At 33.4% G+C, this 20540-nt stretch overlaps 1 protein-coding gene across 1 annotated transcript; it reads left to right on the top strand.

The window, feature by feature from the left end:
* Positions 1-315: 315 nt before the first annotated feature.
* Positions 316-20504, top strand: LOC124412779 (NADPH-dependent diflavin oxidoreductase 1-like). The gene is made up of 12 exons (XM_046892911.1): positions 316-597; positions 860-2332; positions 2402-2481; positions 12844-12964; positions 13872-13953; positions 14341-14480; positions 16143-16288; positions 17532-17617; positions 17843-17989; positions 18442-18750; positions 18904-19106; positions 19574-20504. The coding sequence occupies exons 1-12, from the start codon at positions 512-514 to the stop codon at positions 19701-19703; spliced, it is 3003 nt and encodes a 1000-aa protein (XP_046748867.1). The 5' UTR covers positions 316-511; the 3' UTR covers positions 19704-20504.
* The last annotated feature ends 36 nt before the right edge of the window (positions 20505-20540 follow it).

The raw sequence follows: 20540 nt of genomic DNA, 5'->3' as shown, positions 1-20540 counted from the left end.
TATTTTTCCCAAAATCCTTACAGCCAATTCTCAACGATGTCGGAAAACAATCAATCCTCATCTCAATACCAATTGGATTGGAAGTATCGAGAGATCAGTGATTCGGACACTTTCACATCGCATGATGTGGCCAGCAAAACGTAGACAATTTGCGCCAGTTGAATAACTGTGCGTCGTGCATGTCAAATTCATTTATTTATAAATTTCTGGCTCTACGCCACATGGGTCTTAGCCTAGACATTTGACCTTGACATTTCCTTGTCAAATAATACATACAACTTGTCGAACAACTATCACTATTGTTCAATCATCGAAGATATGATTAATACTCAAGTGAATAACCAAGGGACTATTTTCCTACTCGTGCCTCGTCTGCTGTTATATTGTGGTATAAAATCATGTCGCAAGATAGAGCTAGTTGAAAACTTAACCCTAAAAAATCGTCTTTTTTGAGTAGCTTGTCGTTCCATTTCAGTTTTCATGTATTACATGAATAATAGAAATTGCCAAAATGACACCGAAAATTTTAATATTATACGGAAGTGAAACTGGAACGGCTCAGGACGTGGCAGAACAAATTTGGAGAGATGCCAAGAGGTTTAATTCCTATACTCTTATGTCCGAAAGAAAAATTCTCAATTAAAATGTACATAGTACGAATGTGTACGGAGTACTTCAATTTTCGTATAGAATTGAAAAAAAAACAACGCTTCCTTCTCAACATACTTTTCACGATGAACATGTTTTTGTTCATTTGTAAATACCATTATTTGCACGAGGAACTTACGATATTTACACTATTGAATAAATAATTTTTTCATACACTTATGAAAAGTTTAATTCCATCCTTATTTTTCAGAACTGGTGTGGACTGTACTGTAATTTCAATGGATGATTATGATATAAAAAATTTGATTTTTGAACGAATAGTTATATTCGTTGTCGCCACAGCTGGTCAAGGTGACCCACCTACAAATATGAAAAAATTTTGGCGCTTTTTACTGAGGAAAAACTTACCAGCAAACTCGTTGCACAACATGTATTACGGGGTATTAGGACTGGGAGATAGTTCCTATGTCAAGTACAACTTTGCTGCGAAAAAATTAAGTAAAAGACTAGCTCAGTTAAGTGGAACAGAAATTCTATCCACCGGATTGGCCGACGATCAACACGATCTTGGTATTGATGCTGTCACAGTACCGTGGATCGCAGAATTATGGACTAATTTATCTACATTATTTGATATTCCTACAAGAATTCCAATGAATGATAAAAATGACATAATCACCAAATTTAATGTCTGTGTCATTGATAATTGCAGCTCCGTTACTGCAGAAGATGCGCAGTCATGCAACGATATATATAGACACGAATTATGCATGAATGATAATACCATCAATGTTGGTAGAATTATTGAAACTACTAGAACAACTTCAATCGACCATTTTCAGGATGTTAGATTACTGAAATTTCATGTCGAAAATGCCAAGTATGAATCTGGGGATGTTGTTTACCTGCGGCCAAAGAACTCTGCTGAAAAAGTACAACAGTTTTTTGATGTATTAAAAAATAATAGAGTTTATTTACATCAGAATACAACTGTCATTGTAAATCCTTCAGAAATTCAAATTCCCAGTGTGTTGAGGCAAAAATTAACTCTGGGACAAATCGTGGGACAATATTGGGATTTGAATTATAAGCCAAGAAAATATGTGATGGAGATCTTAAGTCTAATAACTGAAAGTGAATTAGAGAAGGAGAAATTGATAGAATTCACCACACCCAATGGGCAAGAAGAATTGTACAACTATGTTAATAGGCCTAGACGAAATATTGTTGAAGTTCTAAATGACTTTCCAAATGCCACAAAGAACTTGAATATTCAATTATTATTCGAGATTATGAGCCCAATAAAACCAAGAGCATTCAGCATTGCATCTAGCTTGAAACACACGCCAAATGAAATTGATATTTTGGTCGCTGTTGTGAAGTACAAAACGAAACTTGTTGAGCCTAGGCTGGGTTTGTGCTCAAATTGGCTTGCCAGTTTGAACCTAGGCGACGAAACCACGCTTTGGGTTCAAAAAGGAACTTTTAACTTCAATTACTCTAAACCAACCATTTTGATTGGCCCTGGCACTGGTATTGCACCATTCAGAGCATTTCTATTAGAAAAAAAAAGCATGACAAACGACTTATCGGACTGTCTCCTTTTTTTTGGATGCAGAAACCAACTTAAGGATTACCACTGTAAAAAAGATTTCGAATTGATGATAGAAAGTAGCAACTTGAAAATGTTTTGTGCGTTCTCAAGAGATCATGATCATAAAATGTAAGCATCTCACTATCAAATATCAAAGATAACTAAATAGGATTGTTTGTACTGTATATTTGATTTCAGATACGTCCAGCACAAAATACGCGAGCATGGGAATATTTGTTGGCAATTCCTTGAAAACGAGGCAAATATTTATTTAGCTGGTAGTTCAAAGAATATGCCAGGCAATGTTAGAGAAGAAATTGTCTCACTGGTAAAAAAATTCGGTGAATTAACAGATGCTGATGCTGAAAGTTATGTTAGCAAATTGGAGAAAACTGGACGCTATCAAACAGAGACTTGGAGCTAGTATCAGTATCACTAAAGATTGGATCAAACAAAAGTCTCGATAATAGAAATCATTTTAACTGATGACTGTATATAAATCATATTTTGTAGAACTACCTATATACATTGAAAACGTAAAAGAATCAAAATATGCAGGTATGTAGAATGAACGTTATATTTCAGAATTACGCAAACGGAAAAATGAAGATAAAATATTTGTCAAAGGTATGGTAATAAATGTATATTTACCAAAACCTGGATGATTTGCCTGCAAATTACCCATAATTGATTACAATTTCTGGAAAAAAAATTGTATTCAGATATTAATGATTCAAAGAAAGGCATCATTTTTTTTATGTATTTCACAATCTGCAAGTACATACATATATGCCCAAATTTAAATGCTGTAGACTGTGATCCAAAGTCGTCAGTAGTAGAACGTGACATCTGTAATTTGACGAAATATTACGATGCAAGAATAATTTTGTCAAAACGACCAAAAATTTTGTTTACCAAGAAAAGTAAATATTAAAAACTAAATATTTTCGAGTATTTGATTTCAAAGATATTTACTGTTTGAATACAATTCGTTTTTATAATCCGTCAATTCAAATGTGACCAAAACATTCCTCTTCAGGTGCGTTCCGAAATTAACTAGAAGCGCTACAAACTCCCTAGGACAGAGGCAGAGCTACTCACGAACTCAACACCGCACCAGAGATAAGGTGCATTCCGAAACTAGCTGGCAGCGCTGAAAACTCCCTAGGACAGAGACAGAGCTAGTCACAAACTCGGCAGCGCAAAAGAGATAAGAGATTGCTCATAGCACTGGGAGCTAATTTTGGAACGCAACCATAAAAGACTGTTCACAGCACTGGAAGATAAGATCCTCATCTCTTCTGAAAGAGACGCATGCGCCATAAATAATAAAAGTTGCAAGGGGGAGCACAGAGAAGACTGGGTAGGAGTACTACTAGACGCAGCGATTCATGTCGCGGTGAGCAAAAAGAATAAAACTACGTCGAGATATTCAAGAATTCATCTAAAATTTTTGTTTAAAAAGTGTTAAGTCACGGCACAATGAAATGAGGCTTTGTTTCCAGACCTGTATATAAGACCATGACTCAGATCTGTATGGAAAACCTTTTGTCTAACTAATCAGATCTAACTATGTACTGTACGTTACAACCAGACTTACGTAAAAGTCGCAAGATCCTCTTACATAATTTAAAAATTACCACATTTATAAGCTTACTTATTTGAGAATATTATCAAATATTAATGATAATTAATTGCCAAGAGAGATGCCTATGTCTGGATTTTCATGGCCAGCAAAATGCTACCGCAGTATCTTTGTTAGCCAATAGGAATGTCAAGAAAATAGGTCACTCGCATTCAGCGGACAAATTATGAATTCTAAATTGTGTCGCGAAGTATTCGTAATTATAGGCAAATCAGGGTACACTCTGAGCTAAGTCCGTGCTCTGAGCTTAGCTTTGGTTGCTCTGGTTTCATCATCGGTCGGCTCCGCTGAAAAAGACGAGTCATGAGTATTTCTCTCTTTCTACGGCAAGAGCGTACCTATCGTAATTGAGTGCCCCAAGTACTACGGCGATATGGCAATCCGAATGACATTCACTAATATCAACTCAACGTATTTTTGAATGAAATGATCCAATTTACAAATGTGTAACGGATGTATCCGCCGGTAAGATAATTAAAATATTGAAACGTAAATATCGTAATATTTATAAGTAATTAAAATGTATATAAAGATATATATACATATAGCAATATATATTTTAACATATACCGTAAAAAATTCCAAATATGAGCATTGATTTTGATACTTGTAAGGTTATAAGTTTAGAAGGTATGTTCAACAAAACCTAGGGCGCCGGAGCCTTGTGCAACGAGCGTGAATTTCTGGGCGCTGACGCAATCAACCAATCGCGAGTGTGCGAGACAGAGACAGGTACTCATCTTACTATTCCCCTCTCTGTGTCGCTTTCCACGTGCTCGAAAGGGTATGCTAGGCCGCCTCCATATTGAATATGCTCCAAGTGCAACAATCATGCATTATCTTGCCGCGTGGCACTGCCGATCAAGATTTTGCATGACCAGCGACGACGCATGAAATGCTACCTGTGAATAAAGCATGGCGACTAGAGTAAAGGGGTCCCAACTCTGTACATTTGATCCAAAATCAAAAATCCGTACAATAAAGCCACGAAATAAGGCTTACGCAGGCTGACGCTGAACTATGGCGAGTAGAGGTGAGGAACAGTATCTTATACGGTTTTTTAACTGAAAAAGTATCCGCCAAAAAGCAGCAAATAGTGGTATGTAACAACAAGTCACCAGAATGGCGCTCATAAGCAATTAAGGGTAAAATCTGATTGGCGCTTAGTAGTCAGGGCTACATTGCATACATTTAAAATTCAAATACTTGTGTCAGATATTATATTTATTTATCATTGTACGTTATTTCAATGTATTGAATAAAAAAATTTTTTTCAAACTAAATGATTGTGTGCATACATTATTTCGTTAAGTCAACACCATTGACTGAATATCTATAGCTGATGTTGTGAAGGATAATACTTCACTCAAAGACGATAAAAAGCTGTATTGCTATCAGCTGTTGCTAACCCTGCGCCACGGAGTAGTAAGGAGTGTGTTGCATCGTAGTTGCGAATCTCGAGGAGGGGAATCTCGACTTTGTCAGTTAGTAATCCTGTTAGTCGCGCATGACGACTGAGTCAGTGCGAACTGGGGGCTGCACTGCACAGTATACCTATAGTAAAAAATGTGGTTCACGTTGGGCACGAGCGTTCTATAATATTAGCCTTAAAATATTTACATACAAAAACCCACAATAGATCTCGAAAACGCGGAAATAATCTATACCGAATGTATACATCGTAACACAAGACAATATTCATTTATTTTATTTTTTTTCTCACAACTGCATGGTCCACCCATCAATTTCGCGCGCGAACTCTCGTTATTCCGTGTATTTTTCTAATTTCCTTCAGTTCAAACCAATGAAACAAATATTAATTTCGACCTGACATGCGTTAACTGCTCCTTAAATCGTTAATTCCAATTCGAAATTAATTCAACCACGTTGTAATTGTGCAGTGTATTCACAAAAATGTCAGGCAGTTACACGAGAAAGGAATTCGGCATGGACCACGAGGAGAAAACGCTGCTGGCAAAAGGTATGAAACTAAGATTACACCCAAATACAATCCGTTATCATCAGCCTTGTTTCCGTTTTCGCGATATTTATATTTACGCACTTTGCAACAGAAATTGCAATTTGCGATTTTTTAACATTTTCTCTATACTTTACACACTATCCTATCAGGCTATTTTCAAGGTGTCGTGCATTCTGATACGAGTATCTGTATCATGCTGCTGTGGCACGTGTGCCATGCTTGTACAGGCAGTGTTAAAAACCGTTAATTTGTATATACTTAACAGAATCATGTACCATTTATATCAGTGTGCCTGTGTTATTACGCACGGTTCCTATGCTTTCTGCTTTTCTAGATTATAGCTCTGAACACGACATAGCTGGAATATTTTTTTTTGTTGGTGTACTTTTTGAATACCCATTTACTAATCGCAAACGACTGCTGTATAGGTGACAATTGAAAAAAAGGTGAAAACGAATGATCAACCAAATCGCTTGAAAAATTAAAATAAGCTTTCCATAAATGTTTTCATGCTGGTACGGAAGACTGAACAGATAACCTTTTGAGTCATTCAGATTACAACGGGTAGCTTGGAACACTACGAACGAGTTTCACAACTGAGGAGACTAAACGACTCTACTTAGCAATAGTAGGAGTGTTTCATCTGATCTTTGCTACTTAAAATTATAAGCTTCGCTCTTATCTTTGTCACTCAAAATATAAGATATGAAGAGGATTTGCTACGTAGTCGAGCACCGAGTGCCTATAAATTGTGGCTTCGTTGACTTTAAAACTTACATTATAATCCCTATGACACAGCAGCTAACAGGCATTACACAAGCCTAATCACGTCGGGGGTTTGATAGTCATTTTTTTCAGCTGCTTGAGCGTCGTTTTGACCTAAAAAAAAAACGAACTAGAAATTCAGTTTTCACCTTGCTCTTTCAGCACAAAAATAAATGAAGCCGATTTGAGTTCAGCATGGAAAATATCAAAAATTTAGACTTTGTCAATTAATTATTTTCAATGAATCGAGGCTCAGTTTTTTTTTAATCTACTTTTAATGTTTGCATTAAAATAAATGATGTTCCGAAAATAAGTAGACTCCATGTTACAAACGGAAAAGATTTTGGCAAAAAAAATTGGACAATATCAAGAGCAACTATCGGCTTTGGGTTGGCCGTGCAGGTTCCAACTTCACAGGAAAACAAAAATTAATACCTAATTCGAATTTTGGAGTGACAAATCCAGATTTGTGATTAAAGATTTAAAAGCCATTAGATACCATATGATGTAAAAATATGACAATTTTTTTTCATATTAAACCAGTATAATGGATCCAACATTACAATTTTGGAAGTCTGACTTGGATTCGTTATCGATGACCCAAAAAACCTGTGTCTACTAATTTCGACCAGAAACAGAATATTTTTAGATTGTTCCCACCATATTCGATATACCAGTTTGGATTTTGCAAATGTGACATCAAATTCATGATCAGCCACCCAACGAGCCTTCGATTACCAGTTTTCATCAAAATCCAAATTTTTTCAGTTTTTTTCAGCTGAAAGTTATATCGATCAAGTCTTATGGTACTTAGGTCAATTAGTTAGTAGAAAAGTTAGAATTCGTTCATTTCTATATAACTGCCATCAATAAACAACGATGTATGAACCACAGTAAATTTCTCATAGCTCAAACCTCTGTTTACGTTATTTATTTTTTCACTGACACAGATAATATTATGTTCAACAAAAATTCCTCGCCAGGCGTGCACTTATATTTTAAGAACTTTTCAAGAGATAGAAAGGTCAAGTTGGTCATAACAAAGAAAAGAGAATGTAAATAATGCGACTGCATTATTATATCACTGGTGAAGCATAAACAATTTGCACAAGTCTAACGATGATTCTGCTTTAGCTTGCTTATACCCAGATAGTGGCTATCCTATCTCCATTACATATATCTTATAACAACATGCTGCCACAAAATATGTGATGTTATTTCAATAAACAAAGGTAGAGTCCACTTGCCCAGAAAATGCTGTAATTACAAGATTTCAAGCCATGTGTCACCGAAGTGAACTTGGTCCCCCAGTAAATACCAAAACCAAAAATTTTTTGCCATCGTTTGTGCTTCGTTTGCCAACTTTTGTCACATCTTTATTTTTGTTTGCCCCTTCTAATTTTCAAAATTATACGTTTTTAAAACGGGGGGGGGGGCACCTTGGCCAATTTGGCCCCCGCACATATGCAAAATCGAAATTTTTTTTTTTTTGCCATCGATTTTTCTTCGTTTGGCATATCTTTATTTTCGTTTGCCCCTTCCTAGGATCAGAAGTTATACGTTTTCGAAAATTCACTTCACGGAAGTGGCCCCCTCAACATACACCGAATCCAATGAATTTTTGTCACCGATTGACCTTCGTTCGCCCATTTTTAGTTTGAAACTTATTCATTTTCATCTTCACGAAGTTGTCTCGAATTTCGAAAATATATATATATTAGGGTAATTAAAGAAAAATATTTTTTTTTTTTCCGCAAACAGGCTTGAAAGTTTCATTTAGGTATGAAATTAAGCCTCCTCAAATTTGAACTTTTAATAATAAGTATTAAGTGGATCCGCATCGCATTTTTATATTTTCCATAAGAAGAACACGGGAAAAATGGTTTTTGCTCCTTCAAAAAAGGCTCTGGGACTATCTTTTACAAACCGGACAAATTTGGATAAAAATTGACCGACACATTTTTGATTTGGCTGAATTTTTTTTTTACGGGTACTATATCGAAAAAAAGGAGATACGTATTTGAGGTTTTTTTTTTCTTTCGCATATTTTGGATAACAGAGAGGATCGAAAATTTGAGAATTTAGTTAATTTCGGCTTGTAGACTCAGTTAAAAAAATTCGTAACTCCGGTTCTATTTGAACTAGAAGGTTCTTCTTTCTTTCACTTTGAAGCTAAAAGAATGAACTTTGATAAGAAAAATAGTTTCATTATAATTTATTAACAAATTCATATTGTTATAAGCAATTAAAATGTTTAAATTGATTTTTAACCATTGCCCCCACCTTGTAGCGACTTTTCAGTATAACCATCGTATTCTATGTCAAATTTCCGATGAAAAACGCATTTTAGATTCTTCTAGAATGGATAAGGCCTTAAAGATAATATCGACGATTGCTTTTCAAATCCTATACTGTATCGTGACGCGTGCCCGAAACGTGTCGTCGTTTCACAGACAGAACGCCAGAAAAGCACGTATTCATTAATACGGAACACTCGTTCATTAGTAAACACTCTGAGTCGCTTCGATTTCCAAAAGCTCCAAGCAATTTGGCAATTTCCGAAATACTTTGTATAGTATTGGCAAATGGTACGACGTACAACTTGATAATCATCATGAATTCTATATCAAGTACCGTAGCTGATGGTTTGAGGCATTATGGGGTTAGGCCCACTCTAGAGGCTGAAAAATGGGACTTTCTGTGATTTTTTTTTTTTTTTTTTTTTTTTAAATCTAAAATCAATCGAGTTTACAAAGTTAGAAGTTTGTTGTACATTTGATTGACTGTAAAACGTGATTTTTATAGAATAATTCATTTAAAAATGGCAGCTCTGCAGCGTTTCTCCGAACACCTTTCTATTTTGCAAGGGTCCACGACCGTACCAACAGTTTCTATAAATTTTGAATTATGATGGGTGACTAATTTTTTTTCATTGTACATAAAAACAGCTGGAGAAGTACGTAGGATTATTTTGATATATTGATTTTTGGCCGAATGGCAAACTTCCAAAGTCAAATTTGCAAAATTCTCCACCTTCATTGAGGAGTTACTGGTAGATACAACTTTGGAAAAAACTCGACTGTCTACTTTCACATATTATTATCAATAAGTATGCACATCGTAAGTAATATTTTGACACAGAATCAATGTCAAAATTTCAATAATTAACGAGGTTGAAAGCTGGTCAGAGGAAGAGTGCGCGGTCAAGTGCTAACTCAAACACCCTTCCACTGACAACCTACAACTTTTACAGTTACATGTTCTTTTTATGATTTCACCTGTGTTATCAAGTCACTGTATGAAGCGTTTGATTTATCTGTCAGATGAGTTTTTTTTTTTTTTTCTTCTTTCCCCATCAAAATCGAAAAATGAAGCCGTTTTTCTACGAAACAAAGACGATCTTCTTCGAATCGGCATATCTCCTCCATTTGCTGGTCAGGCAAAATCGGAAAATGCTGAGAAAATTGCTGTAACTCTTGAGCTCCTTATCGACTTTTTTCTTTTGATGAGAAGTTTTTCTTAAATGTACATACAATGATAGTATGCACTAATTATACAAGATGCGTACTATATACAAAGCTCAATAACATTCATGTCTTACGTTGGTTTTTAAAAATGTTCAAATGTATGGGTTATTTCGCCAATTATGGGTACAAGTTATGGTTTGACCGGTAAGTTTTGACAGAGTGGTCAAAATTTTGAAAAATTGACTTAACCTTTCGACAGACAGTACTAAAAAAGATATCGATGATTTTTTTTTTTTCTTTTCGCGCAGTAGTTTTTTAGGAATTGCGGTAGCAAATTTTCAAGTTTTCAAAATTCTGGACACGTTTTCGTTTCGTAAAACTCTGAACTTTTCGACAAAAAATTTACCAATATCTAATATTACGTTAATCATCTCGAACATCGAATATGAAGTTCAAAAATCGATTTTTCAACCCTTGCGTTTAATTTTGGATTGTTGAAGTTATTTTTTTTTTTCGGAAAATTCCAATTTCCATGTAAAAACCTTGGGTGCAAGGGCTGAACAATTGATTTTCGGATTTCAAATTTGATTTTCGAGTTGATAAACGTGATATTAGATATCGGTATATTTTTTGGCGAAATGTTCAGAGTTTTACGAAACAAAAACGTCGTAAAAATATTTCCCTATCTATTAAGGAAAAAAGTTGTATTGAGTTGAAAATTCCGTGATTTTGGAAACTTGAAAATTTGCTACCGCCATTGCTCAAAAACTGGTGTCTAAAAAAAATCAAACCAAATCATGGATATCTTTTTTAGGACTTTCTTTCGAAAGGCAAATTCAATTTTTCAAAATTTTGATCACCCAGTACAACTTTTACCCATAATTGGCAAAATGATACATATATATATATACATACATTAGGGTGTCAAATATTTAGGGTGGTGACGAAATTCTTAACACAAATCACCCAAATCTTTTTCAAATAAAACGATTGCCTTATTTTTTCATGAATTTTTTCTTTACTCTAACCCGTGCCGACAACAGAGTGGATTGCCTCATTTCAAATACACGTCTTTCGGACACGTTCTCATTATATATATTTTATTATAAACGTAATAGCGTTAGAAAAAATCTGCAACTGCTAGGTTTTACTGTTCATTAGTGCTACTATCTGAGAAAAAAATCACATGCACAAATACCATGCACTGTCGATAAATTGCACACCCTCGAAATCTTAAGATTAATTGAAAATAAATCAATAATATAAAAAACAAATTAAAAAATTAAAATTTAAACTATTCAAATTAAACTTTAAATTCAATTTTCAGTATGATAAAATGATTTTTGACCCGAAATAACTTCTGAAAAAGTAGATTTATCGTAAAGTCGCAAAAGACCTTTTTTGTAGAGCATTCGATTCCGTACAAAAATATGTCTCTAAATTTTCTACACGATGCCACACCTCGTTAGCTAGCTACAAGAATCAGAAGGGGCAAAAACCATTTTCCCTGTGTTTTTCGTATGGAAAATAAAAGAGTGCGATGCGAAGCTGCTTAATGTTAATATTAAAAGCTCAAATTTGAAAAGACTTAATTCTATACCTAAACAAAACTTTTAAGCCTGTTTACAAAGAAAAAAATGTTTGGACTTGGCATATATTGGGGGGCCAAGTTCACTTCGGTTCATGTGTCAATAAAATGTGGATCTTTTTCTATTTATTGAGTAAATATTAAGACTTAAAAAATAGAAACAAGATGGTTGAATAAATATTTCCTCCATTTGACTTGTACACTTGTGTTCAAGGCCGTTTGTATCAAAATTATGCTTATTGCGCCAAAAGTCCTGTGTTTTTCAAATTTTTCTTATCAACATTTATACCAATATTTTACTTGGATACAATCTTCACATTTTTGGTCATTCTAGATGAAACAACTCCGAGATTTGGGGTTTCGAATGTTTCCCAAACTACCATTCGCTCTAATTGCATGTCGTATGCAACATTTGATCTTCCAATAACTCCCGGTAATTAATCTTTCTTTTATTTTTTTTTTTTTTCTTCATTTTAACTTAGATCAAATTATCCTTACTTTCAAGTGAGATTCCTGAACTGAGCTACACAACCTTAGTTATAAATTGCATGCCATACATATCGTATGAAGAAAGTTGCATATTGTGCAAATATATCTTTTCTCGTATCGTAAAGTCTTGAATTTCGCTTTGTCGCTACTTCTACATTATGCATGGGTATTTGCTAAATTTTATACACTACATATTTGTCTATAATATAATATAATTCTTTAACGTATGTACATAGATATCGATCACCTCACCTTACCACTTCTAATCATCATTTAATCATCAAAAGGTGAAAAAATCACATAATCGTATTAATCAAAACTATAATGCGAATCAAGTCTGCTGACACATTTATAGCATAATACACCAACAAATATACTTAGAATATTCATTTTAATTTCAATAAAGATTTTTTATTACTTACATGCCTGTGTAGATCACTCTATCGATGCAAATGCCATGAGTTGAGTAAAAAATGTCTCCCTCATTACATGGTGCATTTTATCTCTACATTCTATTATTCTGATTAGTATAATTTGTCATCTCTATTCATTACTCACGTATTTTTAACTCTGAAATTAGACTATACCCTTGACTCTTTAAGTGCATTATAGTGCTGATTCGAATTTTAAATGGGTCTGGAAATGGTTGTTCACTGGGCGAGTGTTGAGTTACAAAATTTTTTAAATCTGTCTAAAAAATTCTAGGCACTGTACCAGTACGACTTTCTCCAGGATGGGAGGGTACGGGTAGGCCTGAGGATGAGTTAAATTTTAAAGGAGTTACTATGGACCAAGCAGACCTTGAAATGAATCCACCAGCGGATAGGTAGGTTTTGACTATTCCGAATTGTGACAAGTTGATGTGAAAAGTTTGTTCAGATTGAAATGGTCGGAGTCAAGGGCTAAGTGATTTGTTGCGTATAAAATTTCCTCAACCCTAGACGGTGTAGCTAATTTTTTTTGCCATGTACGGAGCATGAGGGTATGAATTGGGTTTATACATAGACGAATCTCTTATTTTTCAATAAACAATAAAATGATATATATGAACGTCAATTTTTGAAAACGGAAACTCGTGGAAAACTGCTTTTAATGAAGAAAAATGTGCACAACGTAAAAGAATGACTTTATTCACAAAAAAAAACTCTTTACTTTTATCTCATTAACTGATTATAAAAATTCAAGCGGTCTTTTAAAAAAGACTAGGGTTTAAAAAAAATATCAACGTTGCGCTCTCTCAAAAAAATATATTCAAGCATACGAATGTGGCCAGGTAGGAAGATGCGGAAATGAGATATAGTTGAAGCCTAATTCGGTAGAAAAAAAAAGTTTATTACAATTATTATCGATATATAGGTATATTTATTCATTAATTGGAGAAATATGTCAGATACAAATCAAATAATAAACAACGTTGTGTTTTTTTTTTGTTTTTTTTTTTAGTTCGGGCGAAGCACATCGTTTTGTGCACGTCACATACGGCTTATAGGCAGGTATCACGAAACCCTCTGACTTGAGGTCTAGAGTGCAAAGCGAGATGAAAAGGGTATCGCACTTAACCTTTAGTGGATGTATACTTTATAATCATGGGTTAATAAGTGTAATTTATTATCGACAAATGAATTGAAATCGTCCATGTGAACCCCACATGCTTCTTCTAGGGTTAATAAGTTGTAATTTTAATTTATGAAATTGGATGCATGAATGGTTGACTAATAATTGATTTTTTACAGGTGGAATTGGGTTGCCATAGTATTTTTATTACATGGAATTGGTAGCTTGATGCCGTGGAATATGTTCATTACTGCCAAACTTGTAAGAATATTATTATTTCAATTTTTAAAGTGCGACAACCAAAATCGTTTATCTATCGTTTATCTATGAACCATTGTTTTATATACATTTAAATTAAACTCATAATTTTTCTGTATTTTGCAAAAAAAAATTATGTTCAATTATAGCTGAATATTCTTGGCTCGTAATTTTATATTAACAATGTCTTCAAAATATCTCAACTTTTAATGATGCATACGTCCTGCAATTTAGTTTCTGAAGTTTTGACGATGAGTAGCTACAAACAAAGCTGCGACGTATCGTTTTTTCTCTCTCTTTTGTCGGACAGTAAAGGTTCAAATGTAGATAAGCGATTGGATACGATTAAAACCGTTACAATCTTCTAAACATATTTTGATTTTTGCGCAGTACTTCACTGACCACAAGTTTTCAACGAATTACACAGGCTACAATTCGAACTACGCCACGGATTATGAAACTTATTCACCAGTTGCTGCACAAGTTCCAAATTTAATTTTCAATTGGTTGACTCTATTTATTCAACTAGGGTTCGTAAATACAATTTAAATCTATTACGATAAAAATAAAATAGCTAGATTTACTTTATCCCATTTTCTCAATAATCACATGCCATATTCAAATACCGTATTCCTCTAAATATAAGTCGACGCTCAATTTTATGACTTCATTTCAAAAATTTTTTTTATAAACCGAATTTCAGTGGAATTTTTATGGGAAAAATATCTATTATCATTACAACTTGAGTGCATCGTATAAATAATTTATTTTTAATTTGTCTATACTTACGACTTATTAGTCGAATTTTACAACAGTTAATTAATAACGAAGTTTTTTTAGTCGACCAAGCAAATTTCCTGAAAAATCACTAATACAAGTCGACCCCGCGTACAAGTCGAGTAAGGATTTTACAATTGAATTCGACTCACAAAAATCTCGACTTATTTTCAGACCAATACGGTACTGTTTATTATATTTAATTCTGCCCACTCATGAAGATTCAATTATTTTATTTTTCACTGTCTCAAATGCTATAATTTATTAACTTCTAGAACTCTCTCCTGACCAATAAATTTCCAGTTCGAACAAATACTTTGATTAAGCACGAAGTACATTGTTGTATACATATATATTTTATTTGTCTGCATTCTTGACAAGATTTACCTTTAATAGTACTTGATACGGATTATAAAAGGTCAGATTATAAGAGGATCCATAAAATTTTTATCATGTTCAATTATCTTAATAAAATTGAATTGATTCATTTTCGTTTTATTAAACCATTGCATAAAATAAATTATAATTATTCTTGTTGTCGATCATATGTCTGCTAAAAATAAAAAGTGAAAGAGACTCTACAGTATCACGGTACGGATTCTACAAAATCGTAATATTAAATCCAAAGATTTCATGCCATTTCTTTATTTCTACATAAAATGAAAATGGATCGATATTTGGAAATACATATGTCAACGTCGAATTCGACTAGGGCACCGCCTTAAGACATCATACTTCGTTCATGTTTAGATAATTCTTTGAGCCTTGGAAGGTAACAGCTCTGTAATTGGACAATAGAGCTTTCAAAAATCAGCCCAGTGACGTGTTTTTTTTCTTTCTTTCTTTCTTTCTATCTTTCTTTCTTCATTGTAAACGATGTGACAACATGCTATAGCAGAATTAAGTTCACAAAATGATAGAAATATTATATAATTCCAAAAAACTTTTCGATTACAAGCGATTGTCACTATAAGTTATTGAACAAAGTAAACTTAAAATTTGATACATTGAACTTGCCCTGATATATGAGATTAGAGATTCTCACCTATGAAATGTAATCATAGAGTATGCTGTGGCTGCATGTGCCAAAGTGCCGACAGTCAATAGTGATATATAAGCAGTAAACAATCTTCATTGACCCATTCTTCAAGATCAAATGAATTTTGTTTCATTAACTTTTATAGACTTATTAGTCAATAATCTTCTGTCACTGCAAGTTTTCTTGAATATGACTCTTCAAAATTGTTTCATCGCAGCAAGTAGTAGATCTTTTTTTTCCCTCAGATAATAATTAATATTAATATATTATGATGTTTCTCAATCGTCAAGCTTTGATTGGACTACTTCTCTTCATTATATCTTGAATTATGATCATCGACTTATGGTATATACTTACACTTTTCTTTGTCCTACAGGGACAATTTAACAGCACGAATTGTATGGGGACTCTTGATACAAGTCGCAATGTTTGTGCTGACAGTCATTTTAGCAATGACAGATAGCTCTGCCTGGCCTGGTCTATTCTTTTGGATTACCATGATCTCTATTGTTGCTTTGAACAGTATGTCATCTATCGATTAAAGTATCTATATGTAGTGCGTATGAACTATTGTTATAGATATTTTGCATGATTAGAGCATTCCTAGTGTGTAGTTCAAACTTCTTCATCTTCTCCAGAATATATTCAACCATTACCATTGAAAGATTCGATGTTTCTTCTACCGAGGAGCTAGAGTTAGGGTGGAAGGATCTAAAGATTTGGGAAGATTTGCTGAAATATTATCAATTCCAAAAGAGTATAATTTCATTTGGATTGTTATTTTTTTTTTAAATATTATTTTCAAAATCTATGAATTTTGTTCTAAATCAGATGCATTATTCAAAAATACCATCTAGAAACAGATCTTCTGTACAAAAACTTCCAACTTTCTCGTAATTTTATATATTGATACCGTGTGGCAACGATAAATGAATGAAGAAAAAAAATTAAAATTAAACTATGCCACCACTATATATATATATTCTCTGGATTCATACTATTGTCACCAAATATCAATCATTTAGCGTAAATTCGGTCCAACACACGTCTGTAATCTATTTTCAAGAATTAAATATCCAGGGTGGCAACAGAACTGGGAAATTTCAAAACATAACTCAGCAAAATTCCTAAAATTATCATCAATCTTGAGGAAACATTGAAATAATACTTTTTTTATTTGTTGTCAAAATTACTTCAGTTTCATTAGCAATAATGAGAAATAAATTAAATATTAATTCGTTCGAGATAGAACAAATAATTTTTCGATTCTCACTTCGATGTAACATCTGCTTAATTCTATTACGTCATTCTCTACAAGTTACCTTGAGCAGCATTTACATGACCATTTTTGAAGCATGATAGTAATATCTCTGGAAATCAAGGAAATCTCACGGAATTTTGAACTTCAATTTTCATTACCACCCTGAATATCTCTATACTCTGTCCAACGACATAACCGACTTACAATCCAGAGAAACCTCATCTGTTTTAGTAGAGTCTCGTAGGATAGAATGAGCGGATGTAAGCTAACGAGAGAGCTTAAGGTATTGGATAGCATAATTATGGAAGCGCTTCTCTTTTCCCCTAATTTGCTCACCAAAGCACAAAGCAAGTCCGCTCTCTCACTGGAAGGAGTATAGTTTTCTGAATGTAAATTTAATAAAAAAGAGATATCAACCCAGTTCGAACACGTCGCACACAGCTTACTTCCTCATTGTAGTAAGTGAATTGAAGAAACCTAATAGTAAATCTCTGAAAATTTCAGCTGGTAGCGGTATATATCAGAATTCAGTTTATGGAATGGCTGCAAAACTGCCTACCAAGTACACAGGAATGGTTGTTTTGGGTTCTGTAAGTAGATTGAATTAAATGATTAATTTAATGTGCAGATTATTTGATACTCCAAGAATAGAGCAACTTTTTTCATTATGATTTTATTGTTAAAGATGGTGCAGCAAAAATTTCTATGCCATCAGGACACTTATTCTCAGAGTTTTACTGCATCAAATTGTGTTGGATAGCTATGATACTATATATTTTGTGTCGCTAATTTCAATATATTTTTTTCTGTTTCAGAATATTAGTGGTACTGTTATTGCTATAATTGATTTAGTATCCAGTATGATGGCTCCGAACAAACGTACCGCAGCAATATACTATTTCATAACAGCTCTACTAGTTCTTTTGGCTTGTTTTGATACATATTTTGCTTTGCCCTTGAATGTAAGTACGAAAATGATGAAAATTTAATTGTAAAGATTGCACACGTTGTATTGTTCGATGATATGTTGAACGTACATAAATTTAAAATTTACTTTATAAATGAATGTTTTCCAATAACTTGAAGAGATTTATCAAACCAACTATCTTCGTGTCATGAAAACGCATTGTCACTAGTTACTTTAACTTTATACTTCAGTCAGTTTCAAATGTCGAACAAACTTGTGACGTGTTGCGTTCTCCTGCTAAAGAAATGAATCTTTTAAATTCTTGTGCTGTGGTAGTTAAGTTATACACAATGCAGCATAGGTACAATTATGTCTGTCACTTTTTGCTCTGAACACTGTGATACACATTATAGATCTTTAAAAATTGATCAATCATTATTAATAATATTATAAAGTCTATATTTATATCTTGCTTTATATGTTAAAAAACATTTACGTATTTTATAGAGATTTTATCGTCATCACGAACTGATAAACCAAAAAGCAGCCAACAGAAAAGCTTTAAATGATAGTATAAGAGGACAGACTTCGAGACCACCGTACTGGGAAATATTTAAAAAATGTTGTCCACAATGCTTCAATGTGTTCTTTGTCTTCTTTGTTACACTCTCAATATTTCCTCGTGTCCAATCTGACATTAAACCGAATTCAGACGATTTCATCATCGGAAAGACATATTATATGAACATCATGTGTTTCATGACATTCAATGTAACGGCAATGATTGGGAGCTTGATCGCTTCAATTTTGCAATGGGTGAGCTGGATTTGTAATCTTCATTTTTCGTATAGTTGTTGAATGAAAGTTATTTGTATTTCAAAAATGTTTTAAGGTTTCAACTATGCACCTTTGAGTCCTTACAAAGTTTAGGTCTACTTTTTCATTAATTTGGTAATTTTTTTTCTATAGCCCTGGAGGAAATACCTTGTCATTCCTATTCTTCTCAGAGTGCTATACATACCGCTATTTTTATTATGCAACTACCAGCTTGAGTCAGCTGTCAGGACAATCCCAGTTTTAATTAATGATGATACAGCTTATTGGTTGATAGCCATGACAATGGGGCTAACCAGCGGCTATTTTTCATCAGCTGCTATGATGCACTGTCCAAGGTAAGAATTACAACATAGGATAAAGTCATGGATTTCGAAATGCTTTTTGAGACGCTTGCAAACTATTATTTTATATCAGATATTCTATGTGAGGTGGATCCGTCACCTCTTGGATGTGTTCTTAATGTTATATATTGGTAGTCCGTGGGGAGTCAGATTTTTGTGCCAACCAATTTTTTAAATAAATAAATATTCATTGACTTGTAATTGAGAATTTGAGCAAAGTATTTGTTAGAAGATATGCTTGATTCCGTTACTAATAATACCAATGTAAAATACTTTTCTAACAATTATGGAAAAGGTCAAAGTTCAGAAAAGACACGATTGTATTTAGTCAATTTCAAAGCTAATTTGCGGTTGCTCCTATAAATTGTTATCAAATTATCTACTATGTGATGACAAAAACAATAGCTGATCTCATTTATATTTCGTATTACAGCAGTGATACATATGTTTCTATGTTTCAGAACGGTAGAGTCCCAGCATCAAGCAACTGCAGGTATGTTTGGTGCTGCATTTCTAATAACTGGTATTGTCGCAGGTCTCTTATTTGCAGGAGTAATGCCTTCGATAGTTTCCAGTTCAATTTTTCAGTAAACTTTTTACATACAATTGAATTCTATCGATTTTTCGGTGATGTATAGTCTTCTTACGGAAGTACCAAATGTACAATACAGTCAAACAGATGTAAAGACAGAAATATCATATAACGAAGGTTTGAAAGTGCTACTGATATTCGTGGACTTGAATTTAGTTGAAACAGTATTCCCTTTGAATAGAAAATCCTTTAAAAGATCATTAATCTCAATACGAAAGCATAATTATTGACGTCTTTAAGGAGATTCCCAGTGTTAAATAGTTTTTACGAATCGCATCGTTTAAACGATGTTAATTAACTACTGCTCATTTTGATCGTAAATAAATTCTCTACTAATCAACAAAGTTACATTTTGTATTTGTCTTCTCAGTTGATCAAGAAACATGATTAGTAAAATCATTATAAGTGATGAATAGTAATTCAATGCTTTAATAAAAACAAAACAACTCAAAAACATAAACACTCCAGCGTTATCCAAAATATTATTTTGTAGATTTGTAGAGAATTCATTTATGAACAAAATGAGCCGTAGTTTATAAAAATCGACCAAACCATGCGACTAGAATGAATGAGAATAGAATCTCTCAAAAATCATTAATAATTATTCTATTGTAACTGAACTTCACGGGTTTAAAATTTTTTTCTGTCTTGAGGTATATTGTTTCAACTAAATATAACTCGATTGACTTCGGTTTTATTTTTGAACCATCGTTATATTATATTTCTGTCTATACAGCTTCTTGACTGGACTGTTCGTTTAATACATCCTTTAGAGTGGAATACTTCCAATGCGATTCACAGACCAAATGAATAAATGATTATTTGTCATGCACTTT

Source organism: Diprion similis, chromosome 1 (genome assembly GCF_021155765.1).
Source record: "Diprion similis isolate iyDipSimi1 chromosome 1, iyDipSimi1.1, whole genome shotgun sequence".
NCBI lineage: Eukaryota > Metazoa > Arthropoda > Insecta > Hymenoptera > Diprionidae > Diprion > Diprion similis.
This window is presented reverse-complemented; position numbering and strand designations above follow the sequence as displayed.

Bases quoted from the DNA above. Each gene is read 5' to 3' on its own strand.
- LOC124412779 (XM_046892911.1), top strand. From the start codon at position 512: ATGACACCGAAAATTTTAATATTATACGGAAGTGAAACTGGAACGGCT. The intron at 12,965-13,871 runs GTAGGTTTTGAC...GATTTTTTACAG, and splicing joins ATGAATCCACCAGCGGATAG to GTGGAATTGGGTTGCCATAG. The intron at 13,954-14,340 runs GTAAGAATATTA...ATTTTTGCGCAG, and splicing joins TGTTCATTACTGCCAAACTT to TACTTCACTGACCACAAGTT.